We start from the raw sequence: 27,414 nt of genomic DNA, 5'->3' as shown, positions 1-27,414 counted from the left end.
CAAGCAATAAACTTTTGAAGGAAACCTACACAATACTAAAATATAAAATAAACAACAGCAAAATATAAACCAACAATAACAAAACATCATAAACCATGCTGGGAGGGTAGATTTGTTATGGTTTTACTTTAAAGCAATCCTTACTAAATTAGCAGCAATTTATCTCAAATATATACGTTGTTAAGTGGGTGGAATATAGAAGAGATGGAAGAGAATATATTTTGTTAGAGGTATCACCAGCAACAAAATCATTATCAATTATGTTATGCCAGTTCTCTGCTCGGAACATTAGTATTTAGTAGCTCATTTGATATGTCTAATTTTGCTTTCCTCTTAAAACCAGTTCTTGCAGAACATGTCAAATTTCCATATCAGATAGTTAACCTTTGACCTACTTACTATTTACAACCAATACTACATAGTTAGTTCTAGGCAAGAATATATAGAAATATCTCTAGCTTTGCTATACAATAATTTCGAGTTTAATGTTACTTGACACATTCCACAGTTTCTCATTTTCCTTTTTTTTTTTTTTTTTTAGCTTGTTTCAATCATTGGACTGTGATTAAGCAGGGGCATCGCCTCAAAGCGTTCAGTCAACGTATCGCCAAAGATCTCAGTCACTAGTCATTGCCTCTGTGAGGCCCAAAGTTTGAAGATCATGCTTTACCGCCTTGCCCCATATCTTTCTGGGTCTATCTCCACAGGTTTCCTCCACAGTTAGAGATTGGCACTTCTTTACATAGCTGCCCTCGTCCATATGCATCACATGACCATAGAAGTGCAGTCATCTCTCTTGCATGCCACATCTGATGCCTTTTATGCCCAACCTTTCTCTCAAGATGTTTACACTCTGTCGAACATGCACACTGACATTGCACATCCAGCAAAACATACTAGTTTCATTTCTTTCATGCCTATACATGTCCTTCACCACCGCAACCTCGTTTAGGCTTAGCAGCCCTTCATGTTTGTTTTCACTGTCCTGTTTGTGTGACCTATTTTGACCCTCCGCAAAATCCCAAATTTTATTTAATTTGCTTTGTGGGAGCAATTGTTTTATCGAAAGTGTATATTGTTGTTAAATGCTCGAAATACAAGACTATAAAAACAGCCAACAACTGATGAAGAGTCGTTCTTTATGTTGGTTTTGTTTTCCATTTGTGTCTTACGTTCTTCGAAAGAATAGTTCATGTCCCATGTACTCGTGCTTCGTACTTTTTTGTTGTACATGTTTCATGACATACTGTGCCCACATATGCATATATATATATATATATATATATATATACGTATAGATGTAAGTATGTACATATACGTATGTATATATATATGCATATATATATATATATATATATAAATAAATAAAACATATGCATATATACATACATATATGTACGTACCTACCTCTACATGTATATATACATGCATATATGGGTACAGGACACCAAAAAGAAACATCGAACACAATGAGAAACGAAAACATAAACACAAAACTGAGGAAATGGACATTCTTTTAAACAACGAAAAAATAGAGTACAGGACATACAAACAAGGAAAATTCCCCTTCTTCAGTTGCCTTAATTTCATCTACTCCATGTTTCGAAGGTCAGGCGATACATGACTTCAATGAAATTTTCCTTCCCGCAGAAATCAAATTAAATAAAATTTGAGATTTTTTTTGCGGAGGGGTAAAAATGGTAACAAAAACAGGACAGTAACGACAGTACAAAATATAAACAGGACGACGGAGAATAACAGTAACACAAACAAGGAGGGCTGTTAAGCCAAACGAGATATACATATATATATATATATCATCATCATCATCATTTAACGTCCGGTTCAACTGGGGTCTGGGGAGCCCGAAGGCTGCACCAGGCCAGTCAGATCTGGCAGTGTTTCTACAGCTGGATGCCCTTCCTAACGCCAACCACTCCGAGAGTGTAGTGGGTGATTTTATGTGCCACCGACACAGGTATATATATACATATATCATAATCATCATTGTTTAACACCCACTTTCCATGCTGGCATGGATTGGACAGTTTGACTGAGAAGTGGCAAGCCAGGAGGCTGCATCAGGCTCCAATCTGATCTGCCAAGGTTTCTACAGCTGAATGCCCTTCCTAACACCAACCACTCTGAGAATGTAGTGGGTGCTTTTACATGCCACAGGCAGCACTGGCATAAGCCATGCTCAAATTGTGCTTTTATATATATATATGGCATATTAGGGAAGATGTGGGGCTATACAAACACTAACCATTCTGTTTATTAGATACACTCTCTTTCATTACACACACATATATATATGTATACACACACATATACATATCAAAGAAGGTATTAGCACTTTTACATACACATATACAAACAATAGAATTTCCATCTACCAAATTCACTCACAAGACTTTGGACAACCTAAGGCTATAGTAGAAGACACTCGTCCAAGGTGCTGCCCAGTGGGAGTGAACCCAAAACCAAATTAGTTAGGAAGCAAGCTTCTTATCCACACAGCCATAAAATAGTATACCTAATTGTTTAGCACGAGATCATTCCTGACACAGCAGACCTATGAATAAAGACGTTCCATCTGTGACCATCTCATCTTTTATGTACACAGTGCATCAAAGACTATATTATCTAATGCTTTCTTCCTTTTTTAAAGATGTTAAGAGATGTGATGTGATTGATGTGATGGACATTTGGCTGTTATTTCCAGCAGATTAAGTGACCACATAGAAGCTCCCTTGTTAGATCATATCAGTCAGAATTGTAATTTCAGGTGTAATCTTTTAAATTATCAAAAGTGGGTGGGGGTACACGATGGAACATTCCTTCACCATGATGGTTTAATTAGAATATTCTCCAGCATTGTGTCTTAAGACGCAACCTCTTCACTCTCAGTGAAGATTTTAACAGAACATTCTAGATATCATAATTTTGGATTTAAATTACAGAAAAATCACAAGGTCTCTTTATATAGTAGTCTACATGCAGAGACTGGAGATTGTGTGTATATATATGTACATGTGTGTGTGTGTGTGTGTGTGTGTGTGTGTGTGTGTGTGTGTGTGTGTGTGTGATATTATGGAAGAAATCAAGCATAGATTCTCTTCCTCCTGAATAGTTCCCTCTAAATATCCCAACCACAACTGGACCCTAAACAACTGCATCTAAGATAAATTTGCAACTCTTAAGTAAATATTGACCCCCTAGAGAACAAATACTTATATGCTATCTCTGTTTGCTTGTCTGCATCTCTCTCTCATTGTATATGCATATATATATGTGTATGTATAAGTGTTTGTATATATTTATATGCATATATATATATATATAATATATATATATGTATGTATAAGTGTTTGTATATATTATATGCATATATATATATATATATATATATTATGTATGTATAAGTGTTTGTATATATTTATATGCATATATATAATATATATATATATATGTATGTATAAGTGTTTGTATATTTATATGCATATATATATTTATATGCATATATATATATATATATATATATGTATGTATAAGTGTTGTATATATTTATATGCATATATATATTTATATGCATATATATAATATATATATATATATAATATATATATGAGTGTATTTAGATAAGGATATATATAATATATATATATATATGAGTGTATTTAGATAAGGATATATATATATATATATATATATATATATATATATATGAGTGTATTTAGATAAGGATATATATATATATATATATATATATATGAGTGTATTAGATAAGGATATATATATATATATATATATATATATATGAGTGTATTTAGATAAGGATATATATATATATATATTTGTGTGTGTATTTGTTACTGTATGAGCTTGTATAAGAACATGTATGTCTATAGAAGTAGTGTGTGTGTGTGTGTGTATATATATGTATATATATATATATATATATACACACACACACACACACATATACTGTGTACATGTATGAACTGCTGAAGATACGTGCCCCCCCCACGCATACACACACACACATACAGACACACACACACACACACCGTCACACACACACACCATCACACACACACACACCATCACGCACACACACATAACATACAATGCTGTTGTCTTTTAACCTTCTCTCTCCCTGTTCTCAAGATACCAACTGACCAACCTACCATAGCAACCATCACTATGGTTGGAGGGGGTCAGTCCATTGTCCTGGCATCAAGACAAATAGTGTGGACCTTCTGCAGTGTCCAGCTTGCCTGACCGATGACTCATGGACAACAATTGCATGAGTCATATCTCTTTAGAAACTGGACACTGGTCTTCTACTACTTATGACATTTCTTTGTTAGTCTCATCCCACAGTGGTAGTGGACTTTTGTTGTTGTTTTTGTTATTATTATTATTAATTTTATTATTATTATTATTATTATTATTTGCATCATCATTTCTTTAATTTACTTTTCCATGCTGACAACTATTGAACTAATGTTAATAACATTATTATCACCAACATCATTATTATTCTTGCCATATATCACCACCAATATCATGCCAACCACTGTAGCTACCACCAGCACCACCACCACCACTCCATAACCAGCATTTCACAACCACTACTGCTATTACCACAGTCACCAACTGCTATAATCACAAAGCAGCTGCTATATGGTTGCTCGACCCACTAGAAATAACAGCTGAATCTCCCTCAAACCACATTTAAGAAAAACTACCTATTCAAGAAAAACTACCTAAATAAATAAATAGAAAACACATTGGATAATGTAGTCCATGGTAAACTATTCTTAAAAAAGAAAAAAAGGAAGACAAAATGGTTATTGCTTAAATTCCTTTGATCATAGCTTTACTTGAGTAAGGATGTTTTTGGGTTAGACAACATCAACGACAGACAGCCAACTATCACGATTACAGTAAGAGATGGTAGTTGTGCAGACTGACATAATAAACAGACTATCAATGGTTATTAGTCAGCTAAGGATCCCTGTTTAAGGGACACATTGGTGGTGAGAGGCAGTTAGTATTGATTATTTTTTCTCTCTCTCCTCTCCCTCTCTTTCAGCCTTAAAAATCTTTATTGATTAGACAACTGGTTCAGCACAGCTAATCTTAATATTAGGGATAAACAACAAATACTTGGTCAATTCTTGCAAATATAAAGGAATTTGGCCACCTTCATCAGTATTTTTAAGTTCATTCTTTCACATATGGCTTTGTAACTAAACTCTCTTTTAACTTTGCTTACAGCTTGCATTTACACTTTCAACTCTACAGTGAATTGGTTTTTTCAAGCACAGGAACACCATCCATCATCATCATCATCATGATCGTTGCTGTCCTGATTTAATGTCCACTTTCCCATGCTTGCATGGGCCGGATGGAATTTATCGAAGTGGATAATTTATAAGTGGATACCCTTCTTGACTAGTTTCCAAGAAAGTTCATATTTCCCTCATGACCAGACATGTTTTCACAGAAGATTGGAGACAAACTGCTTGCATGATGGTGACACTCATTTAAAACTGTCACATGATGCCAAAGCAGTGGGACAGTAACGCACACACACACACACACATATATATGACAAGCATCTTTCAGTTCTGTCTTACAACCCTTTGGTTGGCCAGGGGCTATAGTTATTTCTTTATTGCCCACAGGGGCTGAGCATAGAGGGGACAAACAAGGACAGACAAAGGGATTACGTCGATTACATCGACCCCACTGCACAACTGGTACTTAATTTATCGACCCTGAAAGGATGAAAGGCAAGGTGGACTTCGGCGGAATTTGAACTCAGAACATAACGGCAGACAAAATACCTATTTCTTTACTATCCACAAGGGGCTAAACACAGAGGGGACAAACAAGGACAGACAAACGGATTAAGTCGATTACATCGACCCTAGTGTGTAACAGGTACTTAGTTTATCAACCCCAAAAGGATGAAAGGCAAAGTAGACCTCGGTGGAATTTGAACTCAGAACGTAACAGCAGACGAAATACGGCTATGCATTTCGTCTGGCGTGCTAATGTTTCTGCCAGTTCGCCACCCTTGGCCAGGAGCTATAGTAGTGAACACAGAAAAGAGACAATGCATGGTGTGAGAAAATGTTTTAGCCTTGTCAAAGGCAAGACAATCTCTAGAGTGCTGATGCCATAAAAAAAAAATACATCCAACTTTGTAAAGTGGTTGGTGTTAGGAAGAGCATCCAGTCATAAAAGCCAAGTGAAAACTAAGACACTAGAGTGGTCCTCTGACCTGTCAGATCCTGTTGAACTGTCCAACCCATGCCAGCATAGAAAAGTAGATTAGATGTAAAATAACAATGGTAACCACACACACACACACACAAAGGTGCATAGCTGAGTGGTTAAGTTGTTGCACTCATGATTGCAAGATTGTGGTTTTGATTCTTGGGCTGGTGAAGTCTTATGTTCTTGAGTAAAACACTTCAGTTCATTCAGCTGTAAATAGGTAACCCTGTGATGAACTGGCATTCCATTCAAGAGGAATGTTGGCATACCTACCTATCCAACAGGGTGGTATCATTCAGAGGCTAAAACAATGCAAGAAATCGTACTGTGGCTAACAGTAGATAACACACACACACATATATATATATGTATGTATGTATGTATGTATATATAATATACAACAGGCTTCTTTCAGTTTCTGTCTAACAAATTCACTCAGAAGGTTTTGGTTGTCCCAAGTAGAAGACACTTGTCTAAGGTTCCACGCAGTTGGATTGAACATATGATGTATAAATTTATTTTAACTTTGAACCTCAGCATTTACTGGCAAATCTCAGTATACTTTAGCAAATGTATTAAATGCATTGTTTGTATAGGAAGAGAAACTTTTGTCTAGCTACAAATGACTGAGGTGGTGTCCATCACTGAGGAGGTTAAACTAAGCTGAAATAGTGTCTGGTAGTGTGCTGATTTTGGTCAGAGCTTGGTGCGTGTGTTTTTTACAGACACAGACTACCAGGAGAAATTTGCTCTCTGAACAACATCCTAAAGCAAATGCTGTTCACATAATATGCAGGAACATGTTCAAAATAAAAGTCCACATCATTATTTTGATACTCAAGTAAAATAATGAAGTATAACAGACTTTGGCGTCTTGTACAAAGTCAAATAAGTGTTCAGGCTGAAGTGTTTTTGGGTTCTGAAGGTGGAAATTCAACTTCTGTTATACATCTTGGCAAATGGAACATGTAAGGTCTCCATAAAAGGGTGAACAATGCTGTTAGATATATAAACAACATTATGAATTGAAAGACACACATGATTTCTACATAACATTACACAAAGTTAAATTGATTATGTATAAATGGACATGTATCAATACAAGTATACTTATACCTTTTGTTACCATATTTTTGTTGAGATACTCTATATTTCTTTCAATTAATTTTCAATATAACAAAGAATTTAGTGAAATAACTTAGTTATCATAAAGCTAGTGTTAAGAACATAAATTGTGATTAAGGTTTGGTGGAAGATTTTAATTTAGAACTTATGAAAACAAGACATTTGTACTGTAGAGCCAGAGGGAGTTTCAGACAGGTTGGTATCAAAAAGGTTATACACTTATATCTCTATACTCTCTCTCTCTTTTACTTGTTTCAGTCATTTGACTGCGGCCATGCTGGAGCACCGCCTTTAATCGAGCAACTCGACCCCGGGACTTATTCTTTGTAAGCCCAGTACTTATTCTATCGGTCTCTTTTGCCGAACCACTAAGTAACGGGGACATAAATACACCAGCATCGGTTGTCAAGCAATGCTGGGGGGGACAAACACAGATACGTACACACATACTTATATATATATATATATACATATATACGACGGGCTTCTTTCAGTTTCCGTCTACCAAATCCACTCACAAGGCATTGGTCGGCCCGAGGCTATAGCAGAAGACACTTGCCCAAGATGCCGCGCAGTGGGACCGAACCCGGAACCATGTGGTTGGTTGGTTAGCAAGCTACTTACCACACAGCCACTCCTGCGCCTATATATACTCTATATATAAAAGAAAGTTTGTGTGTGTGTGTGCATGCGCATGTTCCTTATGCATTTGAAAACTGAGTTGCTGATTTTGATGTATGGGGTATCAAGACATTCAGTAATCTTTCGGCTACCATGTAAACTACATTTTCATTTACATATTTTCTATATTATCCCAACAACTAGCTATAGTTATTTGAAAGACACTGCTATACAATGGACCAGGTTTCATTAGAAAGTGAAAATAGTTTCACACTTCAAATTTGAACCAAAATCACAGTATTGCATTACAAGAGTGACAATGTGTGAATAATGAAAGAAATGTTTCTCCAAATTACATCTGTACTATAATAAAGAAAGCTGCTTATCATCTATCTATATATATATATATATATATATATATATATAAAATAACCTCGGGAATGAGGTCAGGTTGCACAATTTTGAGGTCATTTTCAGGCAATATTTCGATTTGCTTCTGTTTCATGTATGTCTAGAATTCTACTCAGACAAACATTTATGAAAATGTACACATAAATATTGTATTAAAATAAGTCACAACCAGAAATATTTCATTAAAAGACATTCATTTCGCTAAAAGTTATGAGGAAATACAATCACTCACTCTCTCTCTCTCACATGTGCACATACATACAAAACAGATGTATGCATATGTTTTTATGTATGTGTATATGAAAGATAATGTGTATGTGTGTGAAAAAGAGAGAGAGAGAGAGAGAGAGAGAGCGAGCGAGTGAATGCCATTTACACATACATGCAAAAAAATACATACATGACAACACACACCTTCACCTACTCACTCATACTCTCTCCCTCTCACACACACGTCCATTTCATATACACATACATACATCTTTCACTTTCTGCTCTCACTTCAAAGCAAATGTTGCCTTTTCACTTTTTCCTCTCTTCAAAGCATAAAGAAATAAAAAAATTTTTACGGAAATTAACAAACAATCATATGATCCAATATGATTGACCATATGATTGAGTTGACAACTTTGCTGCCTCAAATGAAAGAATGCCATAAAATAACTTCCTTTAGCATACACACACATTCTAGGTAAAACTTCTGTATGAATTGTTATTCCTTGCTGTGTGCATGAGCAAAATTACAGCACAAATCCAAATGAAATTACTTTTTTCTATTATACCTGTAATTCAAAAGTGCTGCCCTGCTATACAATGCATTTGACTGGGACTTATGTTAAGAGTGAGTATACATGTCTGTGGAATGTTTGATTACCTAGATGCTAATCCAGGAGCAGGAAATTTAAGCTGGTTTCACAACTGAATCTTCAGAGTCAAATGATGGAAAGAGATTATCACACACACACACACACCATCATCATTTAATGTCCATGTTCCATGCAGACATGGGTTGATCGAGATTAATATGAGAGGAAAAACGAAATTAAAAAAAAAAAAAGGAAAGAAAGAGCATGTTATATACAAATTTCTTTCTGCACTTGAAGAGGTATACATGTCCCACTGTCCATATATATTTCTTTACTACCCACAAGGGGCGAAATACAGAAGGGACAAACAGGGACAGACAAACGGATTAAGTTGATTACATCAACACCAGTGCGAAACTGGTACTTTATTTATCGACCCCAAAAGGATGAAAGGCAAAGTCGACCTCGGCAGAATTTGAACTCAGAACGTAACGGCAGACGAAATACTGCTAAGCATTTCACCCGGTGCGTTAACGTTTCTGTCAGCTCGCCCCCCCGTCCATATATGCATGCACGCATTAACATTGAGGAAGATGAATAAACATTAAACAATTGTAACACAAAAACTTTTCCAATAAATGGAGGATTTGGTGTATTTTATTCAGTGAAAATCAGAACAACTCTAACACTGCTCTAGGCACTTCAACAGGGCCATATCAGGGCAATCTTAATATCAACCAGTATTTGATGCTAGACCCAGCACTTTTGTACAAAATAAAGCTTCTATCATTTTTATATTCCCCCTGCCCCGCCCCTCCTATTTTTCAAAGTTTTAAACCCATTTTTCCATTGCTATCATTCATACGGGGAAATGGTTTTGTAAATGTAAACATTTATATATCGTTGGAGACTGAATTTACAACTTTGGCTTTTAGATAACACTTCTTTAATTTACAGTTGACTGGATTAATGTCAGGAAGAGCATCTAATTGTAAACACACATACACACACACACTCACATAGAAAATACTTGATGCAAATATTTAGATTTGCCAAAATCCATTTCAGTAATGTTAACATGGAGTGATGGATGTAAAACAGAAATACAATAAAAATAAATATAATTAATGATGCAAAGTTATAAATATGTATGGGCAGAGGTATGCATGTGTGTGTGTGCATGTATGTGTTTCTATACATACATACATATATATATACTTACATGTATGTATTTGTGTGTATGCATATATATATACACACACACACACACACACATTTATATAAAGAGGTGATATATCTAAGTAATTAAGATATAATGAAAACTGAACTATACCAAGGACAAATATGTAAAAGACAATAAACATAATTGTTTCTGATTTAGGCACAAGGCCAACAATTTTTAGAGAGAGTGGGTGTTAGTCGATGCCACAGACCTCAATACTCAACTGGTACTTTATTTTATCAGCCCTAAAAGGTTGAAAGGCAAAGTTGACCCCAGCAGGATTTGAACCCAGAATGTAAAGAGCTGGAACAAACACTGCATAGTATTGTTTTTTTTTTGTTTTTTTTCCCCCCACTGCTCTAACGATTCTCCTAACTTGAACATAATGAAGTACAGTGTGCAAAATAAGAGTGAGAACAGAGAGAAACGTGTTTTGAAATAACCTGAATAACTGAGATAATAAGAGAGAAAAGTCTAATGTTAAAAGATGACAGAAATAAATGTGTGTCGTTTGTGTCTGCACACACACACACATACATACATACAAAAGAATGAAGAGCATACAATTGGAAATGAACAAGTTGCTGATACAACTTAAGTGTATGCCAATACGTCCAAACATTCTTATTAACTAGAAACAATATTGATATTTTTTTTATAAGAGGAAAAACAAAATGAAGATTTTGTTTTTTTTATATAATATTAGTTCAAGCCATTAATTAACAAGATTTATTTTTCTATATGTTGGAAAGGTCAATGAAAACAATGAATAAAGTTCTCAAAAATATATTTCCTTTTAGTAATAACAGTAGTAATATTGCAGAGGTATATAATAATCAAGAATATATTACTTAAGGAAGAAATAGTTTTGTTAATTTAGTAAGAGGGAATAAAAGAGAATTTTAAAACAGCTGAATAGAAGGGAACTAAGTACATAGGCTTCTATCATAGGCACATGGCCACAGATTTTGCTGGAAGGTATAGTAAGGTTATATTGACTCCAGTATTTGACTGGTATGTATTTCATCAAAGCTTGGAAGGCTGAAAGACAGAGCCGACCATAGCAGGATTTGAACCCAGGAGTAAGAATAATAAGAACAATAGCAGTCAACTCTCTTAGCAACTTTTCAAAATCAAGAATAAAAAATAACTGATTCAGCAAATAACTTATAGACAAACTTAGTAGCTAATTAGAAACTCATTTTCTTTCAAACTCAAGTATTTTAAAAAAACACAAAAAAAACCGACAAGAAAATGTAGCTGAAATTTTGTACAATTATTGAAAGAAAGGATAAAAGAATGAAGCAACTTTTGTAAATATTTATGAAACAAATTAATATAGAAGTTGGTCACATCATATCATTTTGTAACTTCATTTAGAGATGTGTTGTGGAACTCTATCAGATGTGGCGCAGTATGGCGGGTTGAATATACAGACAATGTCACCATGTGGAGGCCTGTATGTATGCACAATGTTGTGAACAGGATCTGTCTACACTTGGTTGTAGAATATACAACAAGTGAGCGACCTTCAGAGGGCTAAACAGTAAAGATGTTCACATAAAAAACTGAATTAGGAAAGAGAGAGATGAGAAGAACTTTTAACAGAGTAGCTGTCACAGTTACCAAGGAAACCCTCAACCAGAAGCAGTCATTGATAGTAGTAACAACTCCCAAAAAAAAAAAAAAAATTGATTGGACTTTTCTCTCACAAAACACTGGAATTGATTTATTGAACATTTTCTGATAGATGTTAGTGGAATATCACATTGTGTCCTTTTGCTAAACAAACATCACATCGTTTGTGTGAGAGTTTAAATGTCTGTGAGTGAATGTGTTAAGTGAGGGGTAAAGTGAATCCTACTTTGATAATAAGACAAACAGTTTAGAATGGATCAACTGGATCTCATGGAAGATTTTTTTTTTTATTAGTACAGTACATCATGGCATTTGCTGTTATATCATGAATCTTTGTCATCATCACTCTCATCAGGACCATATTCGAGATCAACAACATCGAGATCATCATCATCCTCGTCATCGTCATCTTCAATAACCTAGTAGACAAAAATAAAACAATAAAAAGAACATCATTATTTCTTTTGGAAGGCAGAGTAAATATGTGAATACAGTGGAATTATATGGAAGACCAAAATAAAAGATGAACCACTATTATAGTAACTTGTGTTGATATATAATTTACTATCTACTATGGGAAGCAATGCCTTGTTTAAGTCATGTACTGCCTACTTATTTCTATACTACCCACAAGGGGCTAAACATAGAGGGGACAAACGGATTAAGTCGATTATATCGACAACAGTGCGTAACTGGTACTTAATTTATCGATCCCAGAAGGATGAAAGGCAAAGTCGACCTCGGCGGAATTTGAACTCAGAACGTAACGGCAGACGAAATACCGTTAAGCATTTCGCCCAGCGTGCTAACGTTTCTGCCAGCTCACTGCCTTGTACTACCTACTGCAGAATATGATACCTTATGTCAATATATAATGTAGTACCTACTGTACTATGTACTATCATCTACTGTAGACTATGAGACCTTGTCTCAGTATGTAATGTAACATACAGTGGAACGTGGTAGCTTGTATTAGTATAGAGTTTATCACCTACCATAAAATACAGTATCTCGTCACATTGTTAGATTACTGGAAGAAATGTCTTGCTGTAATCATTTTGGCATTGTGTGTTCTGAGTTCATGTCCCAGTGAGGTCACCTCTGCCTGTCATTCTTCCAGGGTCAACAAATAAAGTACCAGTTTAATACCATGGACTGGTGAAATCATTAGATACCTCGCGGTATTTGTTCTGAGTTTAAGTTTAAATCCTTCCATGGCCTACTTGGGTGGTAGACTTAATCCACTGCCATCACCTGGTCCTTGAGTGTTTTTAGCTGTGTTAAATATTTGAACCAGATCTCTGATTTAAGGATACCTGCTTCTACTCCCATCAGAGACTCTGTAAAAAGTCATGGTCATTACCTTTCCTCCTTAATAAGCAATGAATAAAAAAAGTATATAATATATCATCTACTGTAGAATATGGTGCCTTGTCTCAGTATATACTGTATCACCTATAGTACAATATAGTAACCCTTTACAGCATCCAGAGCACCAGTTACAGTAGAATATGGTACCATATCTCTGTATGTGGTATAATATATTTAAATAAGCTATCACAGTTCTCTTGAATCAGTTACACAAAAATTTACTCTGATTTCTATAATTTTCAAATGGAAATGATTAAAAGAAAATTTAACGGAAAAAAGAAAACTGTTTTAAAGCATGATAATTTTATATAAGTAAATGAGCAGTTATCTTAACAAGAAATTTGACTTACACATCCAAGCTCTTTTAATTTCTCTTTGTATTCTTCAATTTTGCCATCTTGCTCAGATAGCAGCACCAAAAGATCATCCTGTTCCTTCTTCAGTGATTCAGTATCAGCCAATACATTAGCCTTTTCATTATTTAGTGCAGTTTTCTCCTCTTCCAATTTCTGAAAATAGACATACATTGCATACTGTTAAAGGAAAACTGTATCACTATATCACACACAACAAAGCATATGAATTGATTGATTCTATATCAGAATATATTTCTAGATGTGGCCTGAAATAATTATCGGGTTATGATCCCAAGAGACAACATGCAGGACTAACAACTGAAAGATTACAAATTTGATTGAGATAAATCTCATTCAGCTTCGCGAATGCACAGTTAGTTCCATACTACAACGGTATTCTATATAGTGCTATTGTATCAAGGTTTTGGTAGAGTACTGGTTGCAATTAAACCAACAGAAAATTCATGCATGCATCACTGAAACGATTTAAAACTGTATTACTAAAGTTTCATAAAAGCTTTTGGAAATATGTTCAGTTAATAGATGGCCATTCACACACAGAACTAGGAGTGTTGACATTGTACAAAGAATATATCAAATGGAATTATTTCTAATTTTAAATGCTATCTTCCCAACACCTCCAACACCCACTGCAGGCCCCTCCGTTCTCCCTCACATGCTTATCTGCACACTCTCCATACACTCATATATCTATCTTACCCCCTTCCTAGCCACTCCAATTCCTTTCACCATCATTTACTATCTCTAAATATCTCCCCTCACACTCATATGGAACATACCCTTCTATCTCCTTTACTACTTGCCCCACTGTTCCCTATGGATAGGCCCTCTCTCTTTCTTATTCTGCTTCTCTCTCTTTCATTCTGACTGTTTCTCTACCTTCCTCTCCTTTGTTGTCCTACTGGGGAGCCAAGTATCTCCTTTATAGTAAGCCAGCTATTTCCGTCCCTCTATCATACTCTAACCCTCTGTTTTGCATACAGTCACTTCTTTTGGTTCCACTCCATCACTCAGTTGAGAGGTCTTTGGCTTGCAAGTTACTTGGTAACCTTGCTGGTATTGGTACCATATAAAAAGCACCTGTGCTGGTGCTACATAAAAATGTATCTGTTCGGGAACCATGTAAAAAGCACCTGTGTTGGTGCTACATAAAAAATACCCAGTACACCCTGTAAAGTGGTTGGTGTTAGGAAAGGCATCCAGCTGTAGAAACTATGCCAAAACAGACAACTGGACCCTAGTGCAGCTCTCTGGCTTATCTGCCATTTCTTGTCAAACCGTCCAATCCATACCAGTATGGAAAATGGATGTTAAATGATAATGATGATCAGATACACACTCACATCTTAGCCTTTTGGTATTTGCTCTTTCAATCAACAGAGTGGTAATTTCATCATTCTACAGTTATGTTTTCCTCCTCAATCGTTGTGTGTGCAATACATATCTTGCTCACCATTGATCCAACATGGGAAAATTACCAGCCCTGACATATAGAGGTCACTCCATCATACTCTGCCAATCACTTCACATTTGTCCTTCTCTACCTCTTTCATTTCCTTGACAGTTTGTGATAGGGTTACTCATTTTTCTATTTCTATCTCTCTCTTTTTCTCTCACAGACCTCAAATGATAGGTAACTTGATGTATTTATGTGAGAGGTACATCAACCAGATATATATCACAGAAAGTATCTCACTTGTTTCACATAATTTGTCAGCCATTTAGCATTAGTAAGAATGGCTGTTCTACTAATATTAAACGTAGCAAGGTGCCATACTTTGATTTGATGTTGGCTACAATAAATATTCATGTGAATATGAAAAATTATACATTGTTGAAATAAAAACTGTCTCAAATTGATACTTATAACATATATACCATTTACATTTAACAGCTACAAAAGCTTAATGGATACATGGATTTAATCTATACAGTTGGTGCTTTTTAATTTGTTTGATAAAAAAAGACAATTTTAAAACCGGATTGAAAATAAAAACAAGAGTGCAAGATGCAGAGAAGATAGCAAGATGCAGAGAAGACAGCACAATGCAGAAAAGATGATATAAGAAGCATAACTAAGTGGAATGCAAAGTAAATAAGACAAAAATATAATGTGCAGGAATATTAAACAACGTAAAAACAACATTCAGTGCATTGGACATAGTTATAGGTTGGGAAGGATGTGATAGACTATGAAAAATATATGAAGAATATCTGACTAAATACCTTCCTCTTTTTCACTAATGTATGTTCTCATTACTTATCATCACTATACACAAAAATAGTACTACCATCACTATCAGTCAAATCCTCATTGGTTCTGTCAACATAAGACAAACGATCCCCTTGTAGAACACTACAAACATTTTCATTTATTTGTTGGTATACTAGTTGAATCCTCCTACAAATTTAAGTATTTTTATGAATTATTAGAGCAGTAAACCACCCCTTCTGATTGCTCTCAATCATAAAATAAGAACTGTACTTATTTTTATATACAGAATTAAATAGAGCCAAAAAGCTTGTCTAAATGAATAACAATTTTTGCATTAAGGTTCCAGTTTGAACAGCACCTTTATATTCAATCTTTCAGACATAGCTAGTTGAAGATAAAGATATCTAAACTTAGATAAACAGTAGAAATGCATTTGCTTAAAGGAGATTATTAGAAAAATCATGTTTGCTAACCTCATTGTCAAATTGTATTTTGTAACATCTTGACCTATAAATCTGACTATTTTCACATTTTTTATATTTTATAAAGTTCTTAGAATATAAATTATTCATTTCTTTTGACTACTTACAAAATCAGTTTACATAAGGAATAAATACTTTCAATTTAACCGACTTCATTGTGTTAGAGGTACCTATTTCATTGGCTCTGCAGAGATGAAAGGCAAAACTACTTCCAATGAGATTTCAAAACAGTGAAGTACTGAACTACAACATATAAATGTTTAGTATTCTTTAGTTTGTTACCTTCACCACCTCTAGAAGAACAAATATTATTGAAAAATAAAGTGTGAGTTGAGGGAGAGAGAGATAAAAGAATGATTAGTGAAAGATGGAAAATTGTAAAAACTATTTCAAGTTAGTAGGTTGAATTGTAAACATAGCATATATGTAAATATATATGTATTTTATACACATATATGTTTGTTTCTATACACATACATGCATATGCAGGTAAAACTAAAAGTAAATGCTAGGCTAATAGAAAAGAGAGGATAGTTAACATAAAATCTGTTAATAAAACCACTCCTGAACATATTTCTCCATTTTGTTCTCACCTTGATCTTATCCAAAAGTTTTAAATTTTCATCATTTGATTTTGTTAAACGTGTTTGTAAAGAAGCTTTTTCATTCTGCACTGTTTTAACTTGTTCATCGAGAGCAATCAGTCTTTCTTCAGAGGCTGATGAAGTCTCATCCTTGCTGTCAGACTTCTGCAATGACATTTGGAACTGGAGGTGGAGCCAATGCGGGCAGCAACATACAGACATGGCACATTGACAAAATGAAGTTTTGAAGAGAGACAAGCAATAAACGTTTCCTAACCATACCATACGTACCGAGCAGAAGGAGAAGGGTAATAGAGGAGGATTTGTGAAAGTGAAGACAATAGCAACATTTATAGATACATGCATTCTGGAGCATTTTTTGTCAGACATGCAAACTGAAGAATGAATTACAAACAATTGTCTAGAATATTCAATCAAATCACAGATTCTGTCAAGATTTTGTTAAACTTGAGTTGTACAGATTTGCAAATATTTGAAATCATATGTGTGTGTGTGTGTGTGTGTGTGTGTGTGTGTGTGTGTGTAGAGAGAGAGAGAGAGAGAGAGAGAGAGAGAGAGAGAGAGAGAGAGAGAGAGAGAGAGAGAGAGAGAGAGAGTGTTTGTGTGTGTGTTCAGACAATATATTCTTCAATCATCAATCATTGTCATGAAGTGGATCTGACTTCACTTCTTACCAAGTTTGGTGGCCAGAAAGAAACTGAAGTCAAAAACAAGTTAAAGTATATTCCAAGTAAACCATATTTATATTTAATAGTGACCAAATCAAATGCCAATAATGTTTCTCTTTTAAATCTAACAAACTGTCAAGGTAAATATAATTTCAAATAGTTAGGATATTTTCGTTTTTGTGAAATATTCCTACTATGATCTTAAGGATGTTTGCATCTTAAGAATCTGTGTGTATGCATGCACAAACATGCACAGAAACAATAAAACTGATATAGTTAGGATCAAATGTCACTATCATAATGCACACAAAGTGAAGTCATAGTATTATTCTAATCTATAAAATCACTGCAGTTTATTACTAAAATCTCAATTACCCATACTGCAAAATACAACTTGAAAATTATTGCCTCTCTTATGGTCACTAGAAAGGTGAAATATTTGGGCAGTCCCAAAACACCCTGGAATTGAAACTGGATTGCTTTGTCCCATTAACCAAGATTTTGTTAGAAATTGATCATATCAGTAGATAACTGACCAATCTAATCTCTGGCAAATATCACTGTATCAACATGAATATGAATTTGCTCAGTTATTGAAGATGTTAGCAAAACACTGACCACTCAAGCCTCTAGTAGAACAGGATGTCATCAGCAAGTGGATTTTTTTCATATTCCTTTTTCATTGACAGAAACAAACTAGAAATAGAATTCTCTTACCACTAGCAGGTAGTGGTGACTTATGTCAGTTAAGCTGTTAGACAGAAACAACTCACATTACAATTCTTGACACACAAATACCTCACAAGCTATTGAACTGTTTTAACTTGGTATAAACAGTTTTCTATTTAAAATTTTGAACAGAATTCATGTTCTTACAGTCATTGATATTAACTTAATTCATTTCACTAGTGACAAAGCAAAACAAATATTTTATCATAAGCAGCCCTACACATCAACACAGTGATATGACAAATTGCCCCTCTATGTCAAAACTCCATATCGGACAATGAACTACCAAAGGCTGACCAACTTTACTATGCCAACCTTTGTTGCAAACTATCAAAAACAGGCTTATTACCAAAACTTTTTTCTCAAACTGATACAACAAGCATAAACTTTCACATTGCACTTTAGACAATGAGCATTTCCTCTTGAAAAGCCCATATAACATGGTCTAGATCAGATTAGAGTGAGGTAACCCTAACACATAATGTTGTGAACTTGTAACTAACTTTCAAATGAGACAACTCGACTACATGTCAATTTTTCTCTCTCTCTTTATATATATATATATATATATATATAAGAGGAACAAGTAATGCTAAACCACAAAGATGACTAGCAACATAATTACAGCAATAGGTGCAGGCATGGCTGTGTGTTAATAAGTAAGTTTGCTTCTCAGCCACATGTTCCAGGTCCAATCCCACAGTGTAGTACCTTGGACAAGTGTTTTGTATAGCTCCAAGCCAACCAAAGCCTTGTGAGTAGATTTTGCAGATGGAAACTGAAGGAAACCTGTTGTGTGTGTATATATATATATATATATATATATATATATACATACATACATGTGTGTGTGTGATATTTGTGTATTACTGTTTCCTTGCAAACATGTGTCACTGTAGAGCAAGTGGTGTCCTTTATTTCCTTTATTCTGTGAAAACATGCCTGGTCACAGGGAAATATCATCTTACTCTGAAATAGGTGAGGGTTGGCTGCAGGAAAGGCATTCAGCCATAGAAAATCTACCTTGATAAATTCCATCCACCCCATACAAACATGGAAAAGTGGACTATAAAAATGATGATAATGATGATGTGTGGGTGTATGTTAGCAATATCAACATGGTTCTGTGGCATATGTAATAAAATTTATGACATTTAATCTTATTTAGACATATTTCTGCTACAACTACTACTATTATATATTACATAATATAAAAGGAATGACATTCATAAACTTCCCAACAACAACAGTCATAATGTAACACTATCACAAGAAAAGTAGAACAACAGAAAGATATGACATCACAACATATAACGATATTAACATGAGCAAACCAACTTACCTCTAACATTTTCTCAAGCTGTTCCTTTTGTGAAAGTGTTGCCTTTATTTGTTCATCTTTTGCTGCAACCGTGTGCCGAAGTTCACTGAGTTCAGAAGATAACTGTTGGATACTAGCATGTAGTCGGGCTGTTTCCGTTGGACAGTTTTCTTTGTTTTCTTCACTAGTTAACTCATTAAGATTTACACAAGCAGCTTTTGCTGCAATCAGTTCAGCTGACTGAAAATCAAAGTTTTCAGATTATTCAAAATTACAGACAAACGAAACGTTCTTTTTCTCCACAATCACTTTGATTAACCCTTTAGCATTCAGATTATTCTGTCAATTGTAATGTTTATTAACTTATATTGTTTTGAATTAAACATGCATTTTCATGTAGCTTCAAGATTTTGATGATGCAATTGTTTATTTGTAAGAATGACATTATAGGGTCTGTGTGAGAGGTTGGATCTGGCCAACTTGAACATAAAACAAGTAGAACATTTCAGCCGGATATGGCCGGTTTAAATGCTAAAGGGTTAATGCTGTTAGACAACATGTATACATCACTCCAAATAGATTTTAAAACTAAGAAACCCCTAAAATTTAAAACAATTAAATTTTAGCAATGGCCATTACTTAGAAAAGTACTTAATATAAAGATCATTTAGCAGTACCAATGTCAGCATGGAACATAAGATGTTAAATGATGATATGCATGATGATAAATGGTGAGAACATTGAATATAAAATGGTTACTAACTTCAATCAAAAGACTAATGATTATTAATACAAAAATTAATTTGATTTTCAGAAACAAAATTAATTTTTCCCCATTTTATATCCATTTTTCTTTATAAGCACGAATGGATGGCTTTTATAGTTGATTTAACTCTTTTTTACAATTAAATAGCCTTGCTATCACAAATGGTAGGTTCAGTTGAGAAGACTAAAGCACACAAAGTAATGTAACTTGCTTAGAGGTACAATAATGGTTATGGTAACATTTGAACTCATGACCATGTTGTCTAGCATCCTGACCTCACAACTATTGTACCTCTTCAGCTGATACTATCATACATATCAGTAAAAACTATATAATTCATCAAATATATAAATTTAAAAAATGCTAACGCGATTGTATTACATTACTATGGAGTAATACCAATATTTACCATAACTCATGAAGCTATATCATTACCAGAAGTCTGTAATATCACATTATAGAGTTAAACCATTGTACTGAAGCACAAAATGGGGTTACACTATCACATCAAATTTCATTATGATGTTAAACTATCATATTACACTTATACCATCATATCAGGTTACTTTCAATCTGTAAGCTTAGACTACTACACTATGTACAAAGTTGGACTACAACACAATGTACGAGGTTAGACTGCCACACTATATATAAGATTATACTACTATACTATGTATAGGTGGCGAGCTGGCAGAAACGTTAGCACGCCGGGCAAAATGCGTAGCCGTATTTCGTCTGCCGTTACATTCTGAGTTCAAATTCCGCCGAGGTCGACTGTGCCTTTCATCCTTTTGGGGTCAATAAATTAAGTACCAGTTACGCACTGGGGTCGATTTAATCTGTTTGTCTGTCCTTGTTTGTCCTCTCTGTGTTTAGTCCCTTGTGGGTAGTAAAGAAATATATACTACTATACTATGTATAAGGTTAGACTACCATAATATGTATGAAGTTATACTGCCATACTGGGTATGACTACCACCCTATATATAAGGTGAGACTTTGTATAAGGTAAGACTATGTATAAGGTTAGACTGCCATCCCAAAATATTACAATGAAAAATGAAAGTTTACTTACAATTTGTTTCATTTCATCATCTTTGGTTTTTAGTTTTGTTTGTAATGTTTCAATTTCTTGTTTTAATTGGGCTATTTCATTCTTCCCATCTTGACTTCCTATCAAACATGTTAAACACAATTAGAAAGGAGAATACAAGGAAGAAGGTGGTGGATGTGGTGGTGGTGATGAATGTAATGTGCAGGTAAATATCTCATCTTAAATCTATGAAACACCCCCAACTTCTTCCTTGTAAATTATTTCTGGTGACAGATGACAGTTCTGTTGTTAATACTGGTGGGATGTAAGGCATCAGTTGGCAGAATTGTTAGCACACCAGGTGCAATGCTTAGCAGCATTTTGTCCATCTTTGTGTTCTGTGTTCAAGTTTTATCAAGGTCGACGTTGCTTGTCATCCTTTCAAGGGTCAATAAAATAAGTACCAGCTGTTACTGACCTATCCATTTCCCCCAAATTTGCTGGCTGGGACGTAGAAACCGAATATCAGATCCTACACACCTATAAACATTTGTTGATAAGTTGAGACTGCAGTTTCTGGTATAAGAAAAGGTGAACATAAGACAGACATGTTGTGTCACCTGCAATACAGACACTAACCAATGATCATACACCATATATATTTCCAGATGTATATACACATATAACATAGCTATGGATAGGAATCTTTGGCATCCATGAATGAAGCTGTAACTCGGATAAGCACTAAGTAGGCAATGAGGTGTGAGCAGATTATCCTAACACAATGGCACTTAATGAGATAGAGTTGGGTAAAAGGAAGAACAAAAAAAAAAAAACTTAGGTGAAAGTGGTTTAGGCATTTATTCTAGTAGAACAGTTGTTCAACCCAGACCAAACTTCAATAGAGCAGACCTATTTTGAAAAAGGTTCCATCCATGACCATCACATTTTTATTTTAGACATAGTTATGACTCAGATTACATTATTTAATGTTCCTTCTATATTTTTAAGACAGCAGGGTATGTATGCTTTGAGGGAGATTTGGCTATTTTTCCTGCAGAATGAGTACTATATTGAGGCTACCTGTTGGTTTGCATATTTACAGCTGTTCTTCTTGTTGGCATTATGCAGTAGCCAAGTAGTTAAAGAGTCTGTTATGGTACAGAAATCATGGATATATGGTCTACTACCAGAAGTAAAGTTAGACACAAGAATTTCCTCTGGTTTTTCTAGTTTCTTATATAAGATTTATATATTTGTAATTTTTTTGCTCAGTTGCAATCCTTCTCTCAGCTGTGTTCAGATACACTTTTATGACATTGGGTAGATCTTAGGCCACCATAACTATATTAGTCTCACATTTTCATACATTCCAAATGTGTGCTTGTATGTGTTTACTATAAGGCCAGTTTTTATTAACATAGTGGTAAATATAGTATAGTAGTTGCTGAGACCTCCTTCGGTCATGACTGACCATGGGATTGCACCTTCAAAGTTACCCTCTCAGGCACAGACCAGCAGTCACCCATACATACCGGCCTCCCCTCTCCACGCCACCAGTGTTATCCAAGGGAAAGGCAAAGGGGCCGATACAGCTTGGCACCAGTGATGTTGCAACTCATTTCTACAGCTGAGGGAATTGGAGCAACGTGAAATAAAGTGTCTTGCTCAAGAACACAACATGCAGCCCAGTCTGGGATTTGAACTCACAACCTCGCAATCGTAAACTCGACACTCTAACCACTGAGCCATGCACCTTCACAATATAGTAGTATAATGCATATTATACAGTAAGGTCAGTGTTGATAACAGATATTAAAACTGTATAATTTATGGTATATTATAATGTCACTGCTAGGAGTGGTGATAGTATATTCAACATTCTCAGTCTGTCCTACAATGTGTAACCTCATCTCTCAGTTTTACAATGTGTGTCCCTTTTCTTAGCCCCACAATGTGCACCTTCATCTCCCAGACATACACTGGGTGACCCAACACAACACAATAGGTGCAGGCATGGCCACGTGATAAGAAATTTGCTTTCAAACCTTGTGGTTTGGCTTTAGCCCCACTGCATGATACTTTGATAAATGTCTTCTACTTTGGCTCTGGGCTGACTAAAGCTTTCTGAGCGCATTATGTAGATGGAAACTGAAAGAAGTCTACTGTGTATGTATGTGTGTGTGTGTGTGTGTGTGTGTGTGTGCATGTGTGTTACTGTCTTCTTGCCTTGACACTGTGTAATAGTTGTAAATGAGTATCACTGTCATGCAGGTTGTGTCCCCCATTTCCAATCTTCCATGAAAACATGTCTGGTCACAGGGAAGATATTACTTTACTGGGAAACAGGTGAGGGTTGATGACAGGAAGAGCATCTGAATGTAAAAAATTTGCTTCAACAAATTCTCTTTGACCCACAAGGGCGAGGAAAAATAGATGCTAAGTTTATCATCATCATCGTTTAATGTCTGCTTTCCATGCTGGCATGGGTTGGATGGTTTGACTGGGGACTGGTGAGCCAGGTGGCTGTACCCGGCTCCAGTCTGATCTGGCAGGGCTTCTACAGCTGGATGCCCTTCCTAACACCAGCCACTCTGAGAGTGTAGTGGGTGCTTTTACATGTCACTGGCACAAGGGCCAGTCAGGCAGTACTGGCAACGGCTATGCTCAAATGATGTTTTTACATGTCACCTGCACAGGAGCCAGTCCAGCGGCTCTGGCAATGCCCTCGCACGAATGTTGTTTTTCACGTACCACTGGCACAAGTACCAGTAAGGTGATGCTGGTAACGATCACGCTCGGATGGTGCTCTTAGCGCTCCACTAGCACGGATGCCAGTCATGCAGTGCTGTCATTGAATTTGATTTCGATTTCACTTGCCTCAACAGGTCTTTGCAAGCAGAGTTTAGTGTCCAATGAAAGAAAGGTATGCTTAAGTGGGCTGGTTACACCACTGGCATAGGCCATGGGTTATGGTCTCAAGTTGATGATGATAATCAGGATGATGATGATGATGGTGATATGTTATACATATTTAATAGATAATGAAAGAACTGAATGCTTACTTTATAAAATTGCAAGATAATGTAATACAAACCTTTCTGAGCTTTCAAAACAGCATTCTGGTCTTTCAACTGCTGGATTTGTTGCTTTGATTCCTCAAATTCTTCTTTATTGGAATCACTTTGAGACTTATATCCTTTCAATTCTTTCCGTAATTCATTCAATTGTAAATCCTGAAAGATGCAAAACATTGTAATTTTTTTTTTACAAATATAAAATATTTAACAGAACAAAACGTTTACAATTTATATATAGAAAGTCCCAACAGTTATAAAGTATTCAAAGTGCAGACCTTATAATAGTTAATAATGTACCCTAGCAGCAAGGACTTGACATTATCCAGTTTCATATAAAACAAACAAACTACACTAATGAATAAAAATACTTTTATTTCTTTCTACATTGAATTTGATTTTTTTTCTTTTATATATTCGAGAATGGTTTTAGTAATTTTTGAGTCTTTTTCTTTTTCAAATAAAATGGCACTTTGAAAGATTTAATACAATATGTCCAGATCCAAATTAAAACCTAGTGGGGCTCCTGGAACAATAGGTTTTGAGGACCCTGATGATTTTGTGTAGGGAATTTTCAAATGTTTAGATGTGAACAATAGGAATGTGCACTGTAAAAATAAATGTGTTGTGAATAATCTAAATACAAGAAAGTTATAATTTCAATCAATTTTATATTTTCCTCAGATGTTTTTTGCATATTCCATAAATTTCAATGGCTGCCAGCACTTATGATAGTTTCGAACAAGTTGATGTTGCCTTGTTCATTTGTTTGGATAATGCATTGCTGTTGACTACTCCCTTATTATATCAGAAGAAAACATATGCTCAGAGAATTTTTAAAACAGCGCTAATTACAAAAGAGTCAATTCAAAACATAATCTCTATATATATAAACGGCAAAATGTCTGTGTGCGTGTCTTTTATACAAATCCACAATTTTTCAGTTAGAGGGCTCACACTTTCTATGGTCATTCAAAACCGTCCAAGGGTGGTCGTGCACATCTTTACATTTCCCCAGTCACCCCGCAAGGCCATTAAAAAAAGTCAGTAGAAGTGACTTTTTTGTGAATTTTCTATCCAAAACTCAATCAAAATGCCTGTAACTTGATACGCCAATTGAATGCCAGCTAGCTGTATGTGATTGGTCAGAGATGTGCGCACGCACGCAGTTGTATATGCATGCACTAGCAGTATGACCTGGCGTTGCTGGGTCATAGTGCTAGTAAGGTAATAAAGAGGGTCCCATAAAAATTTAGGGGCCCCAAAACTTAAAAGGATCTTGGTAGATTCAGAGGGAATCAGTTAAATTTAATAACTTTTTAATGTAAAAGGGCCCAATAAATCAAAATAGAGTTTAATAATTTTAAAAGAACGCTATTGGATTAAAAAAAATTTAACAAAAAAAAATAAATACAACTTATTTGATAGCTGTAAATATATTTAAAAAAAAAACTTTTAACTCCAAGTATTAGGCTTCTCTGAGTTAAAGAAGACCATTATTGGCCCATACATAAATGCAGCTATAAAGGATTCCCTAATCCCCACTAAAGTTAAGCAAAATACATGGGATGGAGCCAGCCTACGTATGCATACCTTCCCTTCTTGGGACACAAAACTCTACTTGTGAAGATGTGTTGAGGCAAGTGAGGATCAGAATCGAAATCGATCAATGGAAATTGCGGATGTGCTACCAGTGCCGGTGGCATGTCGAAACTCTGCTTGTGAAGACCCATTGAGGCAAGTGAGGATCAGAATCGAAATCGATCAATGGAAATTGCAGATGTGTTACCAGTGCCGGTGGCATGTAAGAGAACTTTCCGTTTCGCGACCGTTGCCAGCACCGCCCCGTTTCGTGTCCGTTGCCAGCCTCGCCTGGCCCTCGTGCCGGTGGCACATAAAAAGCACCATCCGTTCGTGGCCGTTTGCCAGCTCTGTCTGGCACCAGTGCGGGTGGCACGTAAAAAGCACCCACTACACTCACGGAGTGGTTGGCGTTAGGAAGGGCATCCAGCCGTAGAAACACTGCCAGATTTGACTGGGCCTGATGAAGCCTTCTAGCTTCACAGACCACAGTAGAACCGTCCAACCCATGCTAGCATGGAAAACGGACGCTAAATGATGATGATGATGATGATGATGATGATAACACTAATTTTGAATGTCTTAAAGGAATAGTGTGTGAAAAATACTGAAGACTGATGTCAAAGTATATAAAATAAGCAAATAAAACTACAGCAGTATTTACATGCACAAAGAGAACAGATGTGATGCTTACAAAAATATAAGAACTATAATATAATAACAATAGATAGAATATGAAAAAGATTATTATGCAATTCAGATTACATCCTGGTTCAACAAGAATGTTTTTACAGCATATATAAAGACAGACGAGCTTACAAAAACATAGCTTTTCACTTGAAATGTCAAGGTTTAGGAGAAAAATGCATTTGAGCATTACATATTATTAGGTGTCACGTTACACTGGGAGACATACTTTAACTGTGAGATAGAGGAAAAAAGACAGCAGCAAAGTGATGGAGGTCATTTTATATATTATAAACAAAATGTACATATGTACATATATATCATCATCGTTTAATGTCCGCATGGAAAGCAGACGTTAAACGATGATGATGATGATGATATATAT

At 35.3% G+C, this 27,414-nt stretch overlaps 1 protein-coding gene across 4 annotated transcripts in view; it reads right to left on the bottom strand.

Annotated features, from left to right (window-relative positions):
• Positions 1-9,884: 9,884 nt before the first annotated feature.
• The window catches only part of LOC115211058 (general vesicular transport factor p115), a 70,492-nt gene continuing 52,962 nt past the window's right edge, over positions 9,885-27,414 (bottom strand). For 2 of the 4 annotated variants that reach the window (XM_036501752.1, XM_036501753.1), the window contains exons 18-23: positions 24,782-24,920; positions 21,727-21,824; positions 19,907-20,125; positions 17,156-17,329; positions 13,839-13,997; positions 9,885-12,536 (exon numbers count right to left, since the gene is read on the bottom strand). In XM_036501752.1, coding sequence (XP_036357645.1) covers positions 12,441-12,536; positions 13,839-13,997; positions 17,156-17,329; positions 19,907-20,125; positions 21,727-21,824; positions 24,782-24,920 — 885 coding nt within the window. In that variant the 3' untranslated portion in view covers positions 9,885-12,440. The remainder of the gene's footprint in view (positions 12,537-13,838; positions 13,998-17,155; positions 17,330-19,906; positions 20,126-21,726; positions 21,825-24,781; positions 24,921-27,414) is intronic. The other 2 variants (XM_029779939.2, XM_029779941.2) reach the window with 2 other exon arrangements.

This window comes from Octopus sinensis, linkage group LG4 (assembly GCF_006345805.1).
Source record: "Octopus sinensis linkage group LG4, ASM634580v1, whole genome shotgun sequence".
NCBI classification, from domain to species: domain Eukaryota; kingdom Metazoa; phylum Mollusca; class Cephalopoda; order Octopoda; family Octopodidae; genus Octopus; species Octopus sinensis.
Note: the sequence above shows the minus strand (reverse complement) of the source record. Positions and strands in the feature narration are given on the sequence as shown.